The following is a 21414-nucleotide window of genomic DNA, read 5'->3' as shown; positions in this document are numbered from 1 at the left end:
GTTATCTGATGGAAAGTCACACCGCCACACTGACCGACGCACACGGACCATGTGACTGCCCCACCGTCAGTCAAACAGGTGACCTGCTGTGAGTCAGGCGATGTGATTACCGTTCCTCTGTAATGACTCGCTCCCGCACTGTGTGTGTGTGTGATTAGCAAAATGGGGGCTGCCAGAGTGCCAGTTCTTAATAATTTTACAGTAATGTGATGTGTGTGACAGAAAACGGGTGTCGCATTATTGCATTATAGCCAATTGTGCGTTCAACAAGTCTCAGACTTAGAAAGCAATGGTGTATATTGGCAAAAAAGGAGCACATGCTATACTAGTATGGATGTCTATCTATGCTTAACTTAGATTCTAAATAAAAGACTCTGGTTATAACTAGTTAGACTTGCATAGTCAACTCCTTTAGACCTGTAACCATAAGAGCAAACACACACTCTTAGAAAAAAAAGCGTGCTATCTAGAACCTTACACGGTTCTTCGGCTGTCCCCATAGGAGAACACTTTGAAGAACCTATTTTGGTTCCAGGTACCTCTTTGCAGAGACAGTGGTAGCTCACTAATGTTGAGCAAACTCTAGTGTGAAGAGTAGACTAGCCTGATAACCTAAATCAGTTCCTAGCAATGGGATATTTTCAAAGTTCAGCAATCAGCCAGAGTCACAATATTGCAAGGCATTTTATTTAAGCAATGTTTTTACCTGGCAACTACTCTGTTTGAAATTCCCATCACCGCCGCTCTTCTGCAAATAACACAGATGCCTCAGCAAAAATGTATTCTCATCGACTAGGACCCATTCCCTGTATCTGTCCTTGTGTAACGAACGGCAGGACTGGTTTCAAAAAGTAGACACAGTTGAAGTCAGAAGTTTACATACACTTAGGTTGGAGTCATTAAAACTTGTTTTTCAACCACTCCACAATTTTTTTGTTAACAAACTATAGTTTTGGCAAGTCGGATTCGACATCTACTTTGTGCATGACACAAGTAATTTTTCCAACAATTGTTTACAGACAGATTATTTCACTTATAATTCACTGTATCACAATTCCAGTGGGTCAGAAGTTTACATACACCAAGTTGACTGTGCCTTTAAACAGCTTGGAAAATTCCAGAAAATGATGTCATGGCTTGAGGAGCTTCTGATAAGCTAATGTACATAATTTGAGTCAATTGAAGGTGTACCTGTGGATGAATTTCAAGGCATACCTTCAAACTCAGTGCGTCTTTGCTTGACATCATGGGAAAATCAAAAGAAATCAGCCAAGACCTCAGAAAGAAAATTGTAGACCTCCACAAGTCTGGTTCATCCTTGGGAGCAATTTCCAAACACCTGAAGGTACCACGTTCATCTGTACAAACAATAGTATGCAAGTTTAAACACCATGGAACCATGCAGCCGTCATAGCACTCAGGAAGGAGACGCGTTCTGTCTCCTAGAGATGAACGTACTGTGGTGCGAAAAGTGCAAATCAATCCCAGTACAACAGTAAAGGACCTTGTGAAGATGCTGAAGGAAACAGGCACAAAAGTATCTATATCCACAGTAAAACGAGTTCTATATCGACATAACCTGAAAGGCTGCTCAGCAAGGAAGGAGCCACTGCTCCCAAACCGCCATAGAAAAGCCAGACTACAGTTTGCAACTGCACATGGGGACAAAGATTGTACTTTTTGGAGAAATGTCCTATGGTCTGATGAAACAAAAATTTAAATGTTTGGCCATGATGACCATTGTTATGTTTGGAGGAAAAAGGGGGCCGCTTGCAAGACGAAGAACACCATCCCAACCGTGAAGCACGGGGGTGGCATAATCATGTTGTGGAGGTGCTTTGCTGCAGGAGGGACTGGTGCACTTCACAAAATAGATGGCATCATGAGGGTGGAAAATGATGTGGATATATTGAAGCAACATCTCAAGACATCAGTCAGGAAGTTAAAGCTTGGTCGCAAATATGTCTTCCAAATGGACAATGACCCCAAGCATACTTCCAAAGTTGTGCCAAAATGGCTTAAGAACAACAAAGTCAAGTTATTGGAGTGACCATCACAAAGCCCTGACCTCAATCCTATAGAAAATGTGTGGGCAGAACTGAAAAAGCATGTGCGAGCAAGGAGGCCTACGAACCTGACTCAGTTACACCAGCTCTGTCGGGAGGAATGTGCCAAAATTCACCCAACTTATTGTGGGAAGCTTGTGGAAGGCTTCCCAAAACGTTTGACCCAAGTTAAACAATTTAAAGGCAATGCTACCAAATACTAATTGAGTGTATGTGAACTTTTGACCCACTGGGAATGTGATGAAAGAAATAAAAGCTGCAATAAATCATTCTCTCTACTATTATTCTGACATTTCACATTCTTAAAATAAAGTGGTGATCCTAACTGACCTAAGACAGGACATTTTTTCTAGGATTAAATGTCAGGAATTGTGAAAAACTGAGTTTAAATGTATTTGGCTAAGGTGTATGTAAACTTCCGACTTCAACTATGCAGTCCCATCCCTGTAAGCTACTGTACACTGTGTAAAACAATAATAATATGATGATAGATCGACTTGTATTATTAATGCCTTAATCATAACACTTTCTGAAATCCATTCACACAAACTTGGCCAAGACTTATAAGACTTAAAACTATAAGTGTTTAGTAAGTACTTATTATGTTCTTATAAGATCTTTACAAGCTGTGATTTAATCAGTTAGTACTGCTGTCTCATTCAGAATGGTTAAGCATGTATTTGTAATTTAGATATGATTATGATCGAATTAGGTGCTTGTGTGCACCGTACAACTCAAATTGAGTTATTTTCTATCTGTTTGCATTTCTGCATTTCTCTGAAGTGACCTTACTAACACCATTCATGGTATCTATATCCTAGATATGTCTATATACAGTAGCCTACTACTATGATCAGGATTAGGTTCCTACTGCTGGCTGGTACCATCAATATCATTTCCCGGTCCTGCACATGCATGTGTAAATATCCAACGTCAATTCGTTTGAGTGCCTTCTTGTATTATATTTTAGCTAAATTACCATTCTATTTTTACTTCATAAAGTTTGTATTTTTCCTACTCTTTGTTTTCAATTGCTTACTTTTCTATTGTTGCTGCATTGTCCAGAGGTGAACCTGAAAGAATGCTAAGCAGTTTATTGCACTCTGCATCCATGTATATATATTTTTATTTTGTATTTTTTTATTTCACCTTTATTTGACCAGGTAGGCTAGTTGAGAACAAGTTCTCATTTACAACTGCGACCTGGACAAGATAAAGCAAAGCAGTGTGACACAAACAACAACACAGAGTTACACATGGAATAAACAAACATACAGTCAATAATACAGTAGAAAAAAAAGTATATATACAGTGTGTGCAAATGAGGTAGGATAAGGGAGGTAAGGCAATAAATACGCCATAGTGGCGAAATAATTACAATATAGCAATTAAACACTGGATTGATAGATGTGCAGAAGATGAGTGTGCAAGTAGAGATACTGGGGTGCAAAGGAGTAAAATAAATAACAGTATGGGGGATGAGGTAGTTGGATGGGCTATTTACAGATGGGCTATGTACAGATGCAGTGATCTGTGAGCTGCTCTGACAGCTGGTGCTTAAAGATAGTGAGGGAGATATGAGTCTCCAGCTTCAGTGATTTTTGCAGTTCGTTCCAGTCATTGGCAGCAGAGAACTGGAAGGAAAGGCGGCAAAAGGAGGAATTGGCTTTGGGGATGACCAGTGAGATATACCTGCTGGAGCGCGTGCTGCGGGTGGGTGCTTCTATGGTGACCAGTGAGCTGAGATAAGGCGGGGCTTTACCTAGCAAAGACTTATAGATGACTTGGAGCCAGAGGGTTTGGCAACGAATATGAAGCGAGGGCCAGCCAACGAGAGCATACAGGTCGCAGTGGTGGGTAGTATATGGGGCTTTGGTGACAAAACGGATGGCACTGTGATAGACTGCATCCAATTTGCTGAGTAGAGTGTTGGAGGCTATTTTGTAAATGACATCGCCGAAGTCAAGGATCGGTAGGATAGTCAGCTTTACGAGGGTATGTTTGGCAGCATGAGTGAAGGATGCTTTGTTGCGAAATAGGAAGCCGATTCTAGATTTAATTTTTTGGATTGGAGATGCTTAATGTGAGTCTGGAAGGAGAGTTTACAGTCTAACCAGACACCTAGGTATTTGTAGTTGTCCACATATTCTAAGTCAGAACCGTCCAGAGTAGTGATGCTGGACGGGCGGGCAAGTGTGGGCAGCAATCGGTTGAAGAGCATCCATTTAGTTTTACTTGCATTTAAGAGCAGTTGGAGGCCACAGAAGAAGAGTTGTATGGCATTGAAGCTCGTCTGGAGGTTAGTTAACAAAGTGTCCAAAGAAGGACCAGAAGTTTACAAAATGGTGTCGTCTGCTTAGAGGTGGATCAGAGAATCACCAGCAGCAAGAGCGACATCATTAATGTCTACAGAGAAGAGAGTCGGCCCGAGAATTGAACCCTGTGGCACCCCCATAGAGACTGCCAGAGGTCCGGATAACAGGCCCTCCGATTTGACACACTGAACTCTGTCTGAGAAGTAGTTGGTGAACCAGGCGAGGCAGTCATTTGAGAAACCAAAGCTGTTGAGTCTGCCAATAAGAATGTGGTGATAGATATAGGTCTGTAGCAATTTGGGTGTCTCCCCCTTTGAAGAGGGGGATGACCGTGGCAGTTTTCCAATCTTTGGGGATCTCAGGCTAGTAATAGGGGTTGCAACAATTTAGGCGGATCATTTTAGAAAGAGAGGGTCCAGATTGTCTAGCCCGGCTGATTTGTAGGGGTCCAGATATTGCAGCTCTATCAGAACATCAGCTATCTGGATTTGGGTGAAAGAGAAATGGGGAGGCTTGGGAAAGTTGCTGTGGGGGATGCGGGGCTGTTGACCGGGTTAGCGGTAGCCAGGTGGAAAGCAAGGCCAGCCGTAGAAAAATGCTTATTGAAATTCTCAATTATTATGTATTTATCAGTGGTGACAGTGTTTCCTAGCCTCAGTGCAGTGGGCAGCTGGGAGGAGGTGCTCTTATTCTCATATAATGTGTACATGACAAATAAACAAGCTTGAATATTCACTCAAAGGTCAGCTAGTTAGCTATCCCTCTTAATAGCAGTGCTAGTAGTGCCATCAATGCTAGTAGCCTATCAACTCATCATCAACAATATTCCATAATTTAGGCATATCAACTAGGGCGGAAGAATGAATATTGGTGAAATTACATGAAGCTGTTATGAAAGTTGAAATAAGGATATTTTGAGGAGCAGGCATTTCTTTTCCAAATCCATGCAACTTTTTATATTTTTTATTTTGAATGAAATAATTTTGCATGAGTTCATAATCTTTGGACATGCACATAATCTGAGAAATTAGACATCATTATCAGACATTATTATCACAGAACATGAACTATGCAATTCAATGTGATAATACAACGCATGATAACCAGTGTGCAATGAATGATGTGACTCAAACGCCACAATATTTGTTTTCATTCCTGCATTCAGCCAATATAATTTTAGAAATACCAAAATGTAAAATGTGTCCACTTAATATTTTGTTTTTGGAACATTTCGCGCCATCCCATTTAAAAACATACACCTCGGTGGGCGCGGCCTCTGATTGGTGGCCTGTGAACTCTGCACAGCCCCTCCCCTATTCTGGTTATTGGGGAAATCCCCGAAATGCACGCTTTTCACTGAAACAAAATATTTTGCTTTATAGCTGCTACGGATTGCATTGACAGAGAACCGAGGTGCTACAAGAAAAGATTCATAAACGGGAGGCGAGGTATAAATCCATGTTTAATTTATTTTAGGCAGCGTAGCAAATTATTTTGCCTGGAAAAGTTTGTGGTCGTTGTTGATTGGAGATTCTAGTAAAACAGACAGTCAAGTTTACAGCTGAGCTAGCAGATTTTAGTGGAAGATGGTGGGTGAAGTTTGGTGTGTCTTGTATTTCGTTGTATTAATACAAATTTAACCACAACACATTGTAGTATTATATGACATCGAAGTTGGATGATGATCACGAATCGCTTACTGTTCAGACTGTTTTGTGTGTCTAACCTGCTAGCTAATTAGCTAGGACATGCTAGGCCATAACTGAGGAACGCTCAACCCCTCGCGCGATATGTCAGAAACCAGATTGAGCCACCTTCAGTCGATACTTGTAAAAATGTCAATTCTGAAAACGCATATCTGTACCAATGTGTTTCATGTACAACTGCGGCCTTTCTGCAGGGTTCTGAAATTCATATTTTTAATAACTTTTATCGAACACCCCCATGTCCGGCTACCAACTTGCGCTTATCGCCCTCGTGCGGCAATGTTTGGGAACACCGAAAGCGGTCTATACCAGTTAACATGATCTTTTATGAATTATGAAACCGTTTTTATTATTACATACATTCTTCAGAATTCACAAAAAAAGGACTTTAGCTGGTTATCTCATAGAACAAGAAATATAAGATATCCTAAGCCTGTGTATACCATCATCTTATTTTCACCGTGTATCCATTTAACTTTACCCTAGAACAGGGTTCCCCAACTGGATTTGGCCCGCAGGTGGTTTTATTTGGCCCCCCAAGTTTTCTGAGCAAATTATTATTTATTTTTAATTTTCAATGTCAGACATGACTGCAAAAACCCCAGGAAATCAGCTCCAAGTGATTTACTTTAAAAAATATATATGTTCCCAAGTATTCCCACATAATAGAGAGATGCATGTGATCATATACAAATGTAAAAATCTAGTTGATGATCCCTGCCCTACAACGACGTTCATTTTCCTCATAGGCTCTGTCCAACAAACCATGGCATACAAGAATACGCCTTTATTATTTCTCTCTGTATAGGGTGGGTTGCAAGTTAGTCATAGATTTAGATGAGGTGTTTATTTGGTAAACGTAGGGTAGCTAGCTGGGCACTTGAGCAACACCAAGGATTAGCCTAATACCGTGGCACCAGTGCTCACATTGCTGTCTAGCTAACAACACAACCCAGTCAGTCATTATCCATCCCCTGTCTGCATTCTAGCTTTTTTATTTATTTAACCTTTATTTAACTAGGCAAGTCAGTTAAGAACAATTTCTTATTTACAATACAATGATGGCCTATCCCAGCCAAACCCTAACCCGGACGACACTGGGCTAATTGTGCACCTCCCTATGGGACTCCCAATCACTGCTGTTTGTGATACAGCCTGGACTCGAACCAGGGTCTGTAGTGACGCCTCTAGCACTGAGATGCACTGCCTTAGACTGCTGCACCACTTGGGAGCTGTTGTCCCCCTTTCCCCACTCATCCCATAAATGTATTGTTTTGAAGACACAGGTAGCTGCTAAAACTAGTATAGATTTTTTTCTTAACTAATCACATGGGTGTGCTCTCTCCTAGATCCTATCGCCTTCCTCCCGCCCTCCTTGTGTCCCTGTGTCCAATCCTCTCCTCCCAAACGGTTCTGTGAGCTGTCGAGAAAGGGAACGGATACAGGATGGGAGAGCTCAGCCCCCCACTGGGCCAATGTTCCTTCCAGCAGCTTTGGGAGAGCAAGTAAGTTTTGAACAACCTTTAGGACCACAGACTTATAGAAGTATGTTTAAGACTACCAAGGTATGTAGCTGCTTCTAGACTAGACCGAGGTGGTTGTGTGTGAGTGGAAGCCCAAAGACATTGTTCAATGTATTACAGCACCTGTTCTGCATAGGTCTTTTCAGGGCCATACTAATGACTCATCCGGTGATTTCTTTTCTATAGTATGACACCTCAGGGGCCCAGTATTCCACTGGTTGCTACTCAAAACTGGTCTGACCTGGATGTCTCGGTACGTTTGATTGTCTACCTCATGACGTAAACGTGACGCCACACCTTTTTAGAATGGGCTAATGAGCCCCCCCTTCTAGTAGTACAGTGATTGTTTGAATAAAAATTTTTTTCTCTGGTAATTTGATATCCATGGTGGGCACTCCTGTTTCATTAGTCAGACAGAAATGTAAAAAGCAACTGAAAACTTGAATGCTTTACTCCTCTGTAGATAAATGGCATCCACTTACCTCCCTCACAGCTCCTTCCCGACGCGACTCTCCACAAGGTCTTTGACGAGGGGCTGTTTGAACTGCTGGAGCCCCCGGTTGTGGAGCCCTCTGTGTCAACCCTGGACAGCGTTCCTCCCCCCGCCTCCACCGTCCCCTCCACCAACGACTACCCTGGGAAGCACGGCTTCCAGCTGCGATTCCAGAAGTCGGGTACCGCCAAGTCTGTCACCTCCACTGTGAGTATCATGCATATGGTTTACTGCACATGCCTGAATACATACACACACACACGTATAGTTAAAGCAATAAGGCCCGAGGAGGTGTGTTATATGGCCAATATACCACGGCTAAGGGCTGTTCTTCTGCCCGACACAACTCTGAGTGCCTGGACACAGCTCTTAGCCATGGTATATTGGCCATATACTTAAAAATAAAGGAGAGCCGCACACTCTAGGAGCTCAGATGCAAAAATGTAATTACCAACGCCAATACCTGTCTTCATCAGGGTATTGGCCATATACCACAAACCCCAGAGTTGCCTTTTATAAACTGGTTATTAGCGTAATTAGAACAGTAAAATTATTTTGTCATACCAATGCTCAAACCACCCAGTTTATAATTCATGATAATATAAAATAAGTGCTGTGTTTTGTGTGGGCTGACCCTGGCATGTAAGCATGTAAATCTCTCTCGTACAAGGTTAATATTTTAATCAATATATTCAGCTCTATTTATTCTGTTTCGAAAATGCTAATTAGGATCAAAGTAGACATGATGGAAGACTACAAAGCTCCTGCACGTCGTCTTTAGCTGACTCCTTTGCTAACAGGTATTGTGTCCATTTAACTAGGCAAGTCAGTTAAGAACAAAATCTTAAATTTTTATTTTTTTATTTTTTTAAAATAAATGTTGTCCCCTTTTCTCCCTAATTTTCGTGGTATCCAATCGCTAGTAATTACTATCTTGTCTCATCGCTACAACTCCCGTACGGGCTCGGGAGAGACGAAGGTCGAAAGCCATGCGTCCTCCGAAACACAACCCAACCAAGCCGCACTGCTTCTTAACACAGCGCGCCTCCAACCCGGAAGCCAGCCGCACCGATATATTATAAGTCACCTTGTCTTAGAGCAGTCCTTCTCAAATAGTGGGGCGCGCCCCCCTGGGGGGGGCTCGGAGCGATGCCGGGGCGCGCGCGTGTGACCCTGGGGAACATGCTTTTTTTTTGCCGCAGGGAGTAGTTTTCTTTTGCACCGAACCAGGGCACACAGCACAGAGCAGGAGATATGAAGTGCAGATAACAAACTCTTAAGAGACACCATGGAAAAATATTTAACAGGGATGAAAAGAAAGGTGGAGAGAGACGGAGATAATGAGACAAACGTAAGTCTCCCGAAAACTAAGACGAGGAAATATGACGACGCGTATGTATCGCTTGGCTTCACTGTGACTACGGTGGGAGACGGGGAAAGACCGGTATGTTTACTGTGTCTAAAAATGTTGGCAGCGGACAGCATGAAGCCAAATAAATTAAGGCGTCACTTAAAGACATTACACCCCAATCACGCTGATAAGCCGCTTGAGTTTTTTCAGCGAAAACGTGCCGAATATTGCCAACAATCGTCCCGCTTTGTGAATGCTACTTCAGTAAACCAGCGAGCACTGTTAGCATCATATAAGGTGGCGTACCAAATTGCTCAGTGCAACAAAAAAAACACTCCATAGCAGAAGAGCTGATACTGCCTGCAGCATTAGACATGGTCTCCGTCATGCTGGATGACGCAAGTGCTGCAAAAATAAAATACTAATCATTCGAGAACCTGCATTAATTTGTTGACACTACTGACTATGATGCCACCTCAGTGATTCCATATATTAAGGAGCATATTTCATCACTGATGGGATTCTTTAAAAAGTACTTCCCTGAAAACAGTTCCCAATATGACTGGGTGAGATCCTTTCAATGCACCAGCTCCAACTGGTTTCAGGTCTGCAGAGGACCAGTTCATTGATATGACGTCTGACTCCACATTGAGACTGAGGTTCACATCACAGACACTGGGTGAATTCTGGCTGAGTGTAGAGAGGCAGTATCCACTCTTAGGTCAGAGAGCCATGGGCATTCTTCTTCCTTTTGCAACATCTTATCTTTGTGAGACTGGCTTCTCTGCTGTTGCTGCACTGAAGACCAAGTACAGGTCCCAGCTAAACATTGAGCAGGAGCTGAGAGTTGCAGTATCATGCTTCAAACCCCGCTTCGAAAAGCTGTGTTCTGCAAAACGTGCTCATTGTAGCCATTAATCCTAACCTCCTCATTTTGATTTTAAAAAATCAGCACAAATTGTTTTATTCATTTTTGTTTTATAGGTCAAAGTGTTTCATATATTGTGCTCCTGAGTTAATGTTGCTGATCAATTTGAATTTATTATTATTTATTGATTATATTTTATTTTATTTTTCAGTATCAAATGGTCCAAAAATGTTTACAGTTTAAATAAGGCTTGAATTTTTTTAAACATTTCAGGCAAATTGATACACTAGGTTTTTCTGTTACAGACTAAAAAACAATGTTAATAAAGTTATTCTTTGTTGTAAGTTGATCTATATTTTTTTCTTTTTTTGTTTTCTTTAATGTTAATAAGGATACAATGTTATGCAGAGGTGTACTTATAACAATTTTATAGACAAATTATACTATTTACAGTCGCGGCGGAGAGTTGGGGGGGGCGAAATGTTTACTTCTTCCTGGGGGGGGGGGCCTAACAGAAAATAATTGAGAAGCACTGTCTTAGAGAGATTCACATGGTTATCAAAACGTCACCCCCGGGTAAGCCTACACAAAACGCAGCCCTTATTTTAAGTGTTTCTAAAATCACCTATGGCAGGGGTTCCCACACTTTTTCCCTCAGGGCCCCTGGCATTGGGGAACATTCTGCGCCCCACCTGCGCACGCACCACGTCTATTTCTATGGGCACTAACACTGTTCATGACAAACTTTTCACACCCCTCTTGTTGGCGGAGAACATTTAGCAGGTTTAAAGCTGATTTTCTAGCAATTCTATACGTTTTGGCATGTCTAATGGGTATTCATGTGATATTTGAGTGACACAAATTACAATATCTAAGGGCTACAAAACTACCTAAAAACACTTTAGCTGACATGGACTAGTTGATCTGGACATTTCTGGCAAGTTATAAATAGCTCTCTACGGTATGCAATGACTAACATGACAAGAGAAACTGATGATGCACTGCCAAATATAGAAATTGCACCTTGTGCATTCTACTATTGCAATTTTCAAGAGGAAGTTTAAAGCTGGAATGAGCCCCACAGTTTGGGAACCACTGCCCAGTGGGAAGAATTGATGGTGGACAAATGGTTGGAACCATTTCCTTGTTTGACTGCTAGGCTTTATGGGTATTATGACTCATACTGTGGTACTCTATAGGAATGAAACACAGCCTACCATGGGGTCCAGCCCCACCCTCTAAGTAGCCTTGTCTCACTGTATATTCACATGCTATATATATTTCTCTATTGATCTCTCTTTCAATTTTGAATGACGTTTCTCTTCTGGGGGAAACATCTATTTGGATTAATATACTTTTTTGACAATCACAATAAGTAACAGTAAAATGGCTCAAACCAGTTTAATCCATGGTCTCATTTCAATCAATTAATTAAAGTAAATTGCAGTTACTTTACCTCCGACAGAGATGAAAGATATTCCACTCATTCTAATCCCCTGTGGTTGCATTCAACTGGAATCCAGTTCATTGTGACGATTTGCTAAAACTCAAGGTTTTGGCGAAAAAGTATTTGGATTAAAACTGCCAATAGCAGCAAGGTTTCCACAGTGACTCACATGTCAGCGTACTATGATAGGTCTATCAGGCTTGAGTTAGGGTGTGCTGCCCTCAAACTAACTCATTCATTGTAACTGAGGAGTTGCATGCTGGTAGGTTGCAGTAATGCATGGGTCTGACATGACAGGGCATGTTCCACACAAGGCCTGCATTATGGAAAGGGTTAAAGTGCAGCCCTTTTGGTCAAAATGTATAGTTATAAACAAGGTATTTATGATTTTTTCAGAATATTAATATAATTGTTAATGTGTATTATGATCTTATACCTGTAGGTGTTAAGCCCACCTTTTGCTAGTGTTTGTATTTTATGTAAACTTTATAAACAGATTATACTCTATTTTTTTTATCGCCTAAGTGAAATGCTGTCTGTGGGAAGTAACTTTACCAAAGTGCTTTTTTTCCCTTCACTTTTTATCAATTCAATTCACCACTTTGTTTCACAAAATAAAATTCCTATAGACACATACAACTGGTTGCTCATTGTTTTCTCTCCCCTCCCAGTATTCTGTGCAGCTGAACAAGCTGTACTGCCAGCTGGCTAAGACGTGCCCTGTGGAGGTGTTGATGGCCATGGATCCCCCGCCAGGAGCCATCCTCAGGGCCACCGCTATCTACAAGAAGTCTGAGCATGTCTCTGAGGTGGTCCGGCGCTGCCCCCACCACCAGAGCGCCTCAGATAACAATGAAGGTGGGTGTGTTTGGGTGTGTGTTTTTAGTCTAAGGTAAACATTCAAAACTGATGTAGATAATAAGTATTTTGCCCTTAATTAAGAGTGGAAAAAATGGACTAATATGCATGACTTTATTTTGGCTCAGTTTTTGTATTTAGCCATGTACACGAATAAAGAGGAAATGAAACCCATCCAAATCTGATCATAATATTCCCCATGGTCTCAGAGATGAGGTATACCTTCACTCCCCATGTAAAAGAGTGTCCCAGGAATAGAGGAGACTCCCCCTCACTACTTGTCTACTTCCTGTTTTTCTGTCTAGGCGTGGTCCACCGCAGTCACCTGATTAGGGTGGAGGGTAGCCAGTGGGCTCAATACCTGGAGGATGGAAACACCAAGCGTCAAAGTGTGCTGCTGCCCTATGAGCCTCCTCAGGTATACCCTATAGAAAGAGAATGAATAGAGCGGTCGTCCCCATTCAAGTAAATGATGGCATAATGGGTGGACTGGCGGCCATTGCGAGTGTACCCAGATGAGCAAGGCAGGAAGTGTACCCCATCAATCTGTTCTGCGATTTGTTGAATCAACTCAAATGAAATTATTTAAAAAATAGCCACGTCAGTTTGTATCATTTGAATGAACATTCTACATTACCATGGAAATCATTACATCACCATACCAGGAAGCCATTATGTACCCATGAGTTTACCAGTCAATTTGGCTGGATTTGAGCTTCCAAGCCCGTTCTATTCATTTTTATCAATGGTATTTTATTTGCCATTTCTCTTGCCACTTTCATTGAGACATCTGTCTATAATGCATTGGCGATTTGCATTTGTCAATGTACGTTCAAGTGAAGCTTAACATTGTGTATATGTGTTTGTATAGCTGGGCTCTGAAACGACTACTGTTCTCCTGAACTTCATGTGTAACTCCAGTTGCATGGGTGGTATGAACAGGCGGCCCATCCTCACCATCCTGACCCTGGAGACCCAGGAGTAAGTGTCTCTCCTTATCCCTTCTCACTGAGTTTGTTTATTTAGAAAATTGCGCATCGGGGTCTGAGTTTGCGTTACATTTGCCGTAATGTGTGTTTTGTAGGGATGTAACAATTCACCGATATGAATCGGTCCCCGGTTGAAATATTTAAGATACGAGTGCGTCTGTCAGCGGGACCACGATCCGAATATAGCATGCATCTGTCACAAAATTGGTTGCAACGTTATGAATCGCCTATAAAAACTATTTTGGTGCTAAATTACTTTCTACCTTCCGAAAATACCTCCATATTTTGTGACAACTGCGTCCGTGCCTTCAGCATGTCATTGTTTTGACAGTCATTGATCTACAAGTCATTTTGCATGCCGAACAACCACAGGAAATATCAGTAGCCTAGTAAAACTGCATACTGTGCGCAGCTACGAGCACTGAGCACTGAAAAGTAGGCCTATTCCTGATCTGCCATATTTGCATGTCACTGTCAGCATGCAAATATTTGTAAAATAGCATGTGCAATATTAGGTATTTTTTGTTGTGACAATCAAGGAATTTGCTCGGTTATGTTTTTATGAAATGTAGTGTTGAAAATTGTTATACCGGAATAAAAGTAGCCTAAGCTACCCGCACTGCATGGTTGACACAGGAGAAGAAGTAAAACTGTCAACTTCCAAACGGTCTAAACCGGGGGTGGGGGGTACGGACCGCCGGGCACTTCAAACCGGCCCGTGAGACATTTTGTGTTATCCAACTGGTAGTTAGTCTTGTCTCATCGCTGCAACTCCAGCACGGACTCGGGAGAGGCGAAGGTCGAGAGCGGTGCGTCCTCCGAAACACGACCCAGCCAAACCACACTGCTTCTTGACACAATGCTTGCTTAACCCGAAAGCCAGCCGCACCAATGTATCGGCGGAAACACCATACACCTGGTGACCGTGCATGCGCCCAGTACGCCACAGGAGTCACTAGAGCGTGATGGGAAAAGGAAATCTCAGCCTGCCCAAACCCTCTCCTAACCCGGACGACGCTGGGCCAATGGGTCTCCCAGTCACGGCCAGCTGTGTGACAGCCTGGGATCAAACCCGGGTCTGTAGTGACGACCGCTGCGATGCAGTGCCTTAAAACGCTGCGCCACTTGGGAAGCCCCCGCAAATTGATTTTAACAAACAATTGGTCCCACAAAAAATGCGACCCTCCGTTGAATTTCAAAACCCCGATGTGGCCCTCGAGCCAAAACGTTTGCCCACCACTGGTCTAAACCATTAAATTATGAGACAATGGTGAAATCTTATTACACGACCACAATACCTTTTTGTTTCGAAGGTGTTCAGAACAATATTAACGGCAAAGAAAGCTGTCAACACTGAAAGCTTTGAACTCTCTACAACACAAAATCCGGGTAAGGGCCAGCTGAGTAGAAGACTAGAAGACTATCTGCATATAATTGGACGAGGGCGCTTCCTACTGCCTGAGCTATGTTGTTGATGTAAATTGAGAAGAGCATGGGGCCTAGGATCAAGCCTTTGGGTACTCCCTTGGTGACAGGCAGTGGCTGAGACAGCAGATTTTCTGACTTTACACATTGCACTCTTTGAGAGAGGTAGTTAGCAAACCAGGCCAAAGACCCCTCGGAGACACCAATACTCCTTAGCCGACCCAGAAGTTTGGAATGGTGTACCGTATCAAAAGCTTTGTCCCATCAGATAGCAGCACAACATTGCTTAGTCACAGGCAATGGTGACATTGAGGACCTTAAGGTTGCAGTGACACAATCATAACCTGAGCAGAAACCAGATTGCATACCAGAGATAATACTATAGACATCAAGAAAGCCAGTCAGTTGATTATTGACAGGTTTTTCCAACACTTTTGATAAATAGGCCTATAACAGTTAAAATTGATCTCCCCCTTTAAATAAAGGACGCACCGTGGCTGCCTTCCAACCACTACAACCACACAGAAGAAACGAGTTTAGGGAGAAGCTGTGTGGCAGGGGGAAAAGATGGTGGAGCGTTGGGGATAGTCACATTAGAAGGGCTGGTAGATGAAGTGTTGGGTGGGTAAGGAGGCGTGTCTGAGTAAAATAGGAATCCTGACTTAATAAAGTTATTTTTAAAGAGCTCAGCCATACGCTCTTTATCAGAGCCTTTCGCCAAATGGTGCTCTTGAGGTGGAGTAACTGCCAGATCACGGTCGAACCAGGGGCTGATCTTGTTGTTAATTTTCTTTATGGAGGCATGCTTGTTAACAATGCCACTGAAAAGATGCACAAAAAAATGAAGTTCCAAGCATCTTCAACAAAGGGGATCAAGCTGATTCTATACCAATTTACACAGGCCAGGTCATGAAGGAAGGCTAGCTCATTAAAGCTTTTCAGCAAGCGTCTATGACGAATCCGGAGAGGTCGTTTTCACCGAGCAGCCATTACAAACACAAGCAGTAAAACAGTGATCACTTAAGGTCATTACAGAAAACACCAGACTGATACCAATCAGGATTATTTGTGAGGATAACGTCAAGGAGAGTAGACTTTTCTTGGTGTTTGGGATCATTCCATGTGGGATTGGTGATCTGAGAGAGATTTAGGGAGTCCCATTGTTTTAAGACATGGCCAGGTGGTTTAAGCATGTCCCGGTTTAGTCACCTAGCAGGACAAATTAAGACTTGGTGTAAAGGGCCATGAGAGAGCTTAGGGCAGGTAGGGTACAGGCTGGTGCTGATGGAGGATGATAGCACCCGTCAACAAAGAGCTATTTGAAAGCTTAATGCTTAAAACCAGCAAATCAAATTGTTTGGGGACCTATTTGGTAGAGACAACCGAGCACTGAAGGTGATCCTTGGTAAAGATTGCCACTCCCCCATCTTTGGAAGATCTGTCTTGCCGAAAAAGGTTATAACCTGAAAGTTTAACATCAGAACATTCTTTCTTAACCACGTCTCAATAATGACCAACATATCTGGATTGGAGCTGTGAACCCACACTTTCAATTGATCCATTTCAGGTAATAAGCGTCTAGTGTTAACGTGCAGAAAGCCAAGGCTTTTACAAGGGCAGAAATCATCAGAGCAAATCTCAGAATTGTGACTAGCAACCGTAGACGGGCCAGGGTGTTCATGCACATTTCCAGGGCACGGTAGAGGACAGGGAGAGCTCTGCAGTGTTGATATTTTTAATGACATTTGAATGTGCATTAGATGGCAACAAGATCATATTGTACAGCAATTTCATCAGGTAACATGAGTACAAAGCCAGCGAGGGAGGGTTAGAATAGGATGGGAGGCCTAGAGTACATGTAACCAATAAAGAAGTTTGTCGCGAGGGTGGGAATGAACATTGTCTAATCCACGTTCTGGTAAATGAGCAACTATATACTCAACAAAGCATGCAGGAGTCATGGAGCAAATAGCACAATAAAAAAGTGAAATAGCTTGAGGCTAGACATTGTAAATTGAGAGTCAATCGCCCCACCACAATAACGTGGCTCTCTTAGTCCAATAGGCTATAAAAGTCTGAGATTAATAAATAGTAGACCGATGCTAGGTAATGGAAAGCATTTCTGAATAAAGCTCGCATAATATTATTCACAAGTTAATTAGCCTACGTAAAAATTCAGATCAGTCCAAAGTCTACGGCGTGCGTGTGTGTTGGGAGACAGACCAGGGCAGACAGGGAGTAGATCGCCGGGTGGGATCCAAGCAGCAGGTAACGGGAGCAGGTGTCACACCTGCTTGGGAGAGCTTTGGTCAGGAGGCTGAGTAGGAGAGGAGGCGTTCAACCTTACCAGACCGGTGCGTGGTGGAGCAGATAAAGTGTCCGGGGCGAAAAAGCTGAAAGCCAAACTTGAGACAAAACCATACACATATTTTATAATTTACGCACGTACGCGCACACGTCCGCTCGGACAGATCCAACTCAGAGAGACCCAGCTCATGAGCTCCATCAGCAGCAGATTTTAATTTAGAATGTAAAATGAATGTTTATGCAACAGAAGTTAGTGCATCGTATCACACTGAATCGATTTGTTTCTCTAATCGCACTGAATTGTTTCAAACTAAAAATGTATTGTAGCCCGTATACAGTGCATTGGGAAAGTATTCAGACCCCTTCTTTTTCCACATTGTTACATTATACCCTTATTCTAAAATTGATTAAATAACATAAGTTCCTCATCAATCTACACACAATACCCCACAATGACAAAGCGAAAACAGGTTTTTGCTAATTTATGTAAATACGTGTTATTTTTTTATAAGTATTCAGAACCTTTGCTATGATACTCGAAATTGAGCTCAGGTGCATCCTGTTTCCATTGATCATCCTTGAGATGTTTCTACAACTCATTGGAGTCAACCTTTGGTAAATTCAATTGAATGGACATGATTTAGAAAGACACACACCTGTCTATATAAGGTCCCACAGTTGACAGTGCATGTCAGAGCAAAAACCAAATCATGAGGTTGACAGAATTGTCCATAGAGCTCCAGAGACAGGATTGTGTTGAGGCACAGATCTGGAGAAGGGTAACAAAGAATGTCTGCAGCATTGAAGGTCCCCAAGAACACAGTGGCCTCATTCTTAAATGGAAGAATTTTGGAACCACCTAGACTCTTCCTAGAGCTGGCCGCCCGGCCAAACTGGGCAATCGGGGGAGAAGGGCCTTGGTCAAAGAGGTGACCAAGAATCCGAGATCCTCTGTGGAGATGGTTGTCCTTCTGGAAGGTTCTCCCATCTCTGCAGCACTCCTTCAAACAGGCCTTTATAGTAGTGGACAGACGCTAGCCACTCAGTAAAAGGCACATGACAGCCCCCTTGGCGTTTGCTAAAAGGCACCTAAAGGACTCTTTGGCCTGAATGCCAAGTGTCATGTCTGGAGAAGCATGGTGGTGGCAGCATCATGTTGTGGGGATGTTTTTCAGTGGCAGGGACTGGGAGACTAGTCAGGATCGAGGGGAAAGCTGAATGGAGCAAAGTACAGAGGGATCCTTGATGAAAACCTGCTCCAGAGCACTCAGGACCTCAGACTGGGGCAAAGGCTCACCTCACAACAGGACAATGACCCTAAGCACACAGCCAAGACAACACAGGAGTGGTTTCGGGACAAGTCTCTGAATGTCCTTGAGTGGCCCAGCGAGAGCCCGGACTTGAACCCGATCAAACATCTCTGGAGAGACCTGAAAATAGCTGTGCAGCGACGCTCCACATCCAACCTGACAGAGCTTGAGTGGATCTGCAGAGAATAATGGGAGAAACTCCCCAAATACAGGTGTGCCAAGCTTGTAGCGTCATACCCAAGAAAACTCTAGGGCTAGGCTGTAATCGCTGCCAAAGTTGCTAAAACAAAGTACTGAGTAAAGGGTCTGAATACTTATGTAAATGGAAGTGAAAGACGCATATCCCTAGGGTGTTTGGCTCCCCGTGAGTTTATTGCCTCTAACTTTCACTATTCTTCACCCCTTTGCTTCCTTTCTAGGGGTCAGGTTTTGGGTCGCCGTTGTTTCGAGGTCCGTGTGTGTGCCTGTCCCGGCCGGGACCGCAAGACCGAGGAAGAAAACACAAACAAAGTTCTGAACGGGACCAAGACCACCAACGGCGCCAAGAGAAGTAAGACTCGGGCCACGTCTCAACCCTCGTCTCCTATGTCATTGTTGACCTTGTCTCCTCTCCCCTCAGAGTCCCAACAGGCCCTGCCCCCTCCAGGGACCAGCAAGAAGATCAAGAACGGCTCCAGCACCGAGGATGAAGACAAGGACAATGTATTTTTGTTGCAGGTGAGGGAATGAGACACACACACACACACACACACACACACACACACACACACACACACACACACACACACAAGCTGACAGACAGAGGGACTTTTGTGAGGGAGAATTTGTGTATCTCTACTTCATGGATGTGCCCAAGGGAAATCCTCTCTCACTTCCTCCCTCTCTTCTCTCAGGTCCGTGGCCGAGAGCACTATGAGTGGCTCAAGAAGATCAATGACAGTCTGGAGCTGATGGACCACATTCCTCCCGCTGAGCAGGAGAAATACAAGAAGAAAGGGTAAGCTACCAGCGGCAGCCATTCTGACGACGGGAACTTCTCCCTAAAATCCCCATGTACCATTTACATGCATTACCCCCCCCCCCCCCCCACATCTATTACCTGTAACATACATGTTCTCCTCTCAATGTTAAACAGTCTCACCCTCTGTTTGTCCTGTATTTGTCTTAGTTCCGCTAAGATCCTCAAGCAAGAAGCAATGGCCCCGAAGAGCGGAAAGCGGCTGCTTACAAAGGAAGACAGGAGCGACTCGGACTAAGGCCAGGACACGTCTGTCCTTATTCTCCGGTCTATTCCAGACCAATATTAAGTTGTGACTCCCAAGTTAAATGTCCAATACCAAACCCTAGTCCCTACATGTAGGCACTTCTGAAAGGATAGATATTAGCAACATGGTAATATCTCCACCTAGACAGCCATACGCTGGACCCAAAAAGGGGTCAATAGAGACGGACCAACATTTTAATAAATGTTGTCATATGAACACGCAAGACATGGCGAAATGTGTGGAATTACAGATCATTGTCTTCAAAACTGCAACATTTTCTCTCTGCCCCATGGCAAAATGTGTAGAATTGCAGGAAATTAGCTTCAAAACAGTTCAAACTGTGTAAAGTTATTATTTTTTTTATTGTATTTTTTTATATACCGGTGAATGACTGTCCATCCGGAACTTTGACAGCTAGGAAATTTGTGACCGGACCTTCTCAAATAGTACTCAAGTACCATGTTGGGATTTTCACCATATTTCGGATACCAGTCCAACAATTTCAGTACAACACAAACTGCGTAAGTGTAGGGCCTAGGGTTTGGTTTAGAATTAGGTAAGTAAGCTAAGACCCCTCCACCCACTGCCTTAACCATCTGGTGGGACTTCCTCTTCCTCACCTGCCCCCCAAACAGCACTTTAGCTTGTGCTTTTATGATTTAGACCAATTAAATCAAGTATTCATATCTTGACCTGCCTAGGCACGATGCTTTGTTACCAGTTAATTGCCCAGTTGGCTGTTAGTATTTTTATACCTGTTGAACATAACTGCTGTTATCCCTTCCCCTGAAACCTTGACTTTCTTTTCCCCCCTTTTTTTTTAAAACTTGTCGCTCTTGTTATCAGAATGTTTTTTCATTGTTAAAAAAAAAAGAAGAGATTTTAGTTTTATCCATTTTAGTTTTCTCTCTCTTGTGAAGAGTTCTGATACTATGATTATGATACACTTAGCACATGTATATTTGTTTAATTTTTCGTTCTCTGATGGAAACTCTTTTTGATGTCATTCGGTGCTGAAACATGAGGCTCTATTTTGTTTAGGGGGAAAAGGAAACATTTCAGGGAACTTTTACAATCAAATTAAAGCAATTTCTTAAGTAATACTTAAATCCTCAGTCTTTTCTCAATACCTGCAGTCTTTTGAGTTATGAACAAGGTGACATGGGTGCTTGACAAGGTTGTCTAGAGACTACCCATAATCTCGGAACCCAGAACCAAATGTTGCGTGCCAGGGCCATCTACTCTATTATTTCAGCTGACCTACTTCACTGTCCCAGACCATTCTCTAAGTATCTTTTATTTATTTAACCTTTATCTAACTAGGCAAGTCAGTTAAGAACAAATTGTTATTTACAATGACCCTGGCCAAACTCTGACGACGCTGGGCCAATTGTGCGCCGCCCTATCGGACTCCCAATCACGGCCGGATGTGATGCAGCCTGGATTCGAACCAGGAACTGTAGTGAACTGAAGCCTCTTGCACTGAGATGC

The 21414-nt window shown here is 42.9% G+C and overlaps 1 protein-coding gene across 4 annotated transcripts; it reads left to right on the top strand.

Annotated features, from left to right (window-relative positions):
* The first annotated feature begins 5713 nt into the window (after window positions 1-5713).
* Window positions 5714-21026, top strand: LOC120049611 (cellular tumor antigen p53-like). 4 transcript variants are annotated; one of them, XM_038995916.1, is made up of 11 exons: window positions 5714-5829; window positions 7437-7592; window positions 7797-7863; window positions 8104-8310; window positions 12441-12627; window positions 12933-13045; window positions 13499-13608; window positions 19078-19208; window positions 19278-19375; window positions 19552-19655; window positions 19827-21026. In XM_038995916.1, exons 2-11 carry the CDS (start codon window positions 7534-7536, stop codon window positions 19912-19914), a joined length of 1164 nt encoding a protein of 387 aa, XP_038851844.1. In that variant the 5' UTR covers window positions 5714-5829; window positions 7437-7533; the 3' UTR covers window positions 19915-21026. The 4 variants fall into 4 exon arrangements, with proteins under 4 accessions (XP_038851844.1, XP_038851843.1, XP_038851842.1 ...); XM_038995915.1 differs by having other exon boundaries at window positions 8074-8310; XM_038995914.1 differs by having other exon boundaries at window positions 19078-19375.
* Window positions 21027-21414: the final 388 nt, after the last annotated feature.

The sequence above is a fragment of the Salvelinus namaycush genome, chromosome 6 (assembly GCF_016432855.1).
Source record: "Salvelinus namaycush isolate Seneca chromosome 6, SaNama_1.0, whole genome shotgun sequence".
In the NCBI taxonomy this organism is placed as follows: Eukaryota; Metazoa; Chordata; class Actinopteri; order Salmoniformes; family Salmonidae; genus Salvelinus; species Salvelinus namaycush.
The sequence above is the reverse complement of the archived record's forward strand: the minus strand, read 5'-3'. Positions and strand labels throughout refer to the sequence as shown.

Coding starts and splice junctions, on each gene's coding strand:
- LOC120049611 (XM_038995913.1), top strand. CDS start 7,534: ATGGGAGAGCTCAGCCCCCCACTGGGCCAATGTTCCTTCCAGCAGCTT. Junction 13,609..19,077: donor CTGACCCTGGAGACCCAGGA/GTAAGTGTCTCT, acceptor CTTCCTTTCTAG/GGGTCAGGTTTTGGGTCGCC. Junction 19,376..19,551: donor ACAATGTATTTTTGTTGCAG/GTGAGGGAATGA, acceptor CTCTTCTCTCAG/GTCCGTGGCCGAGAGCACTA.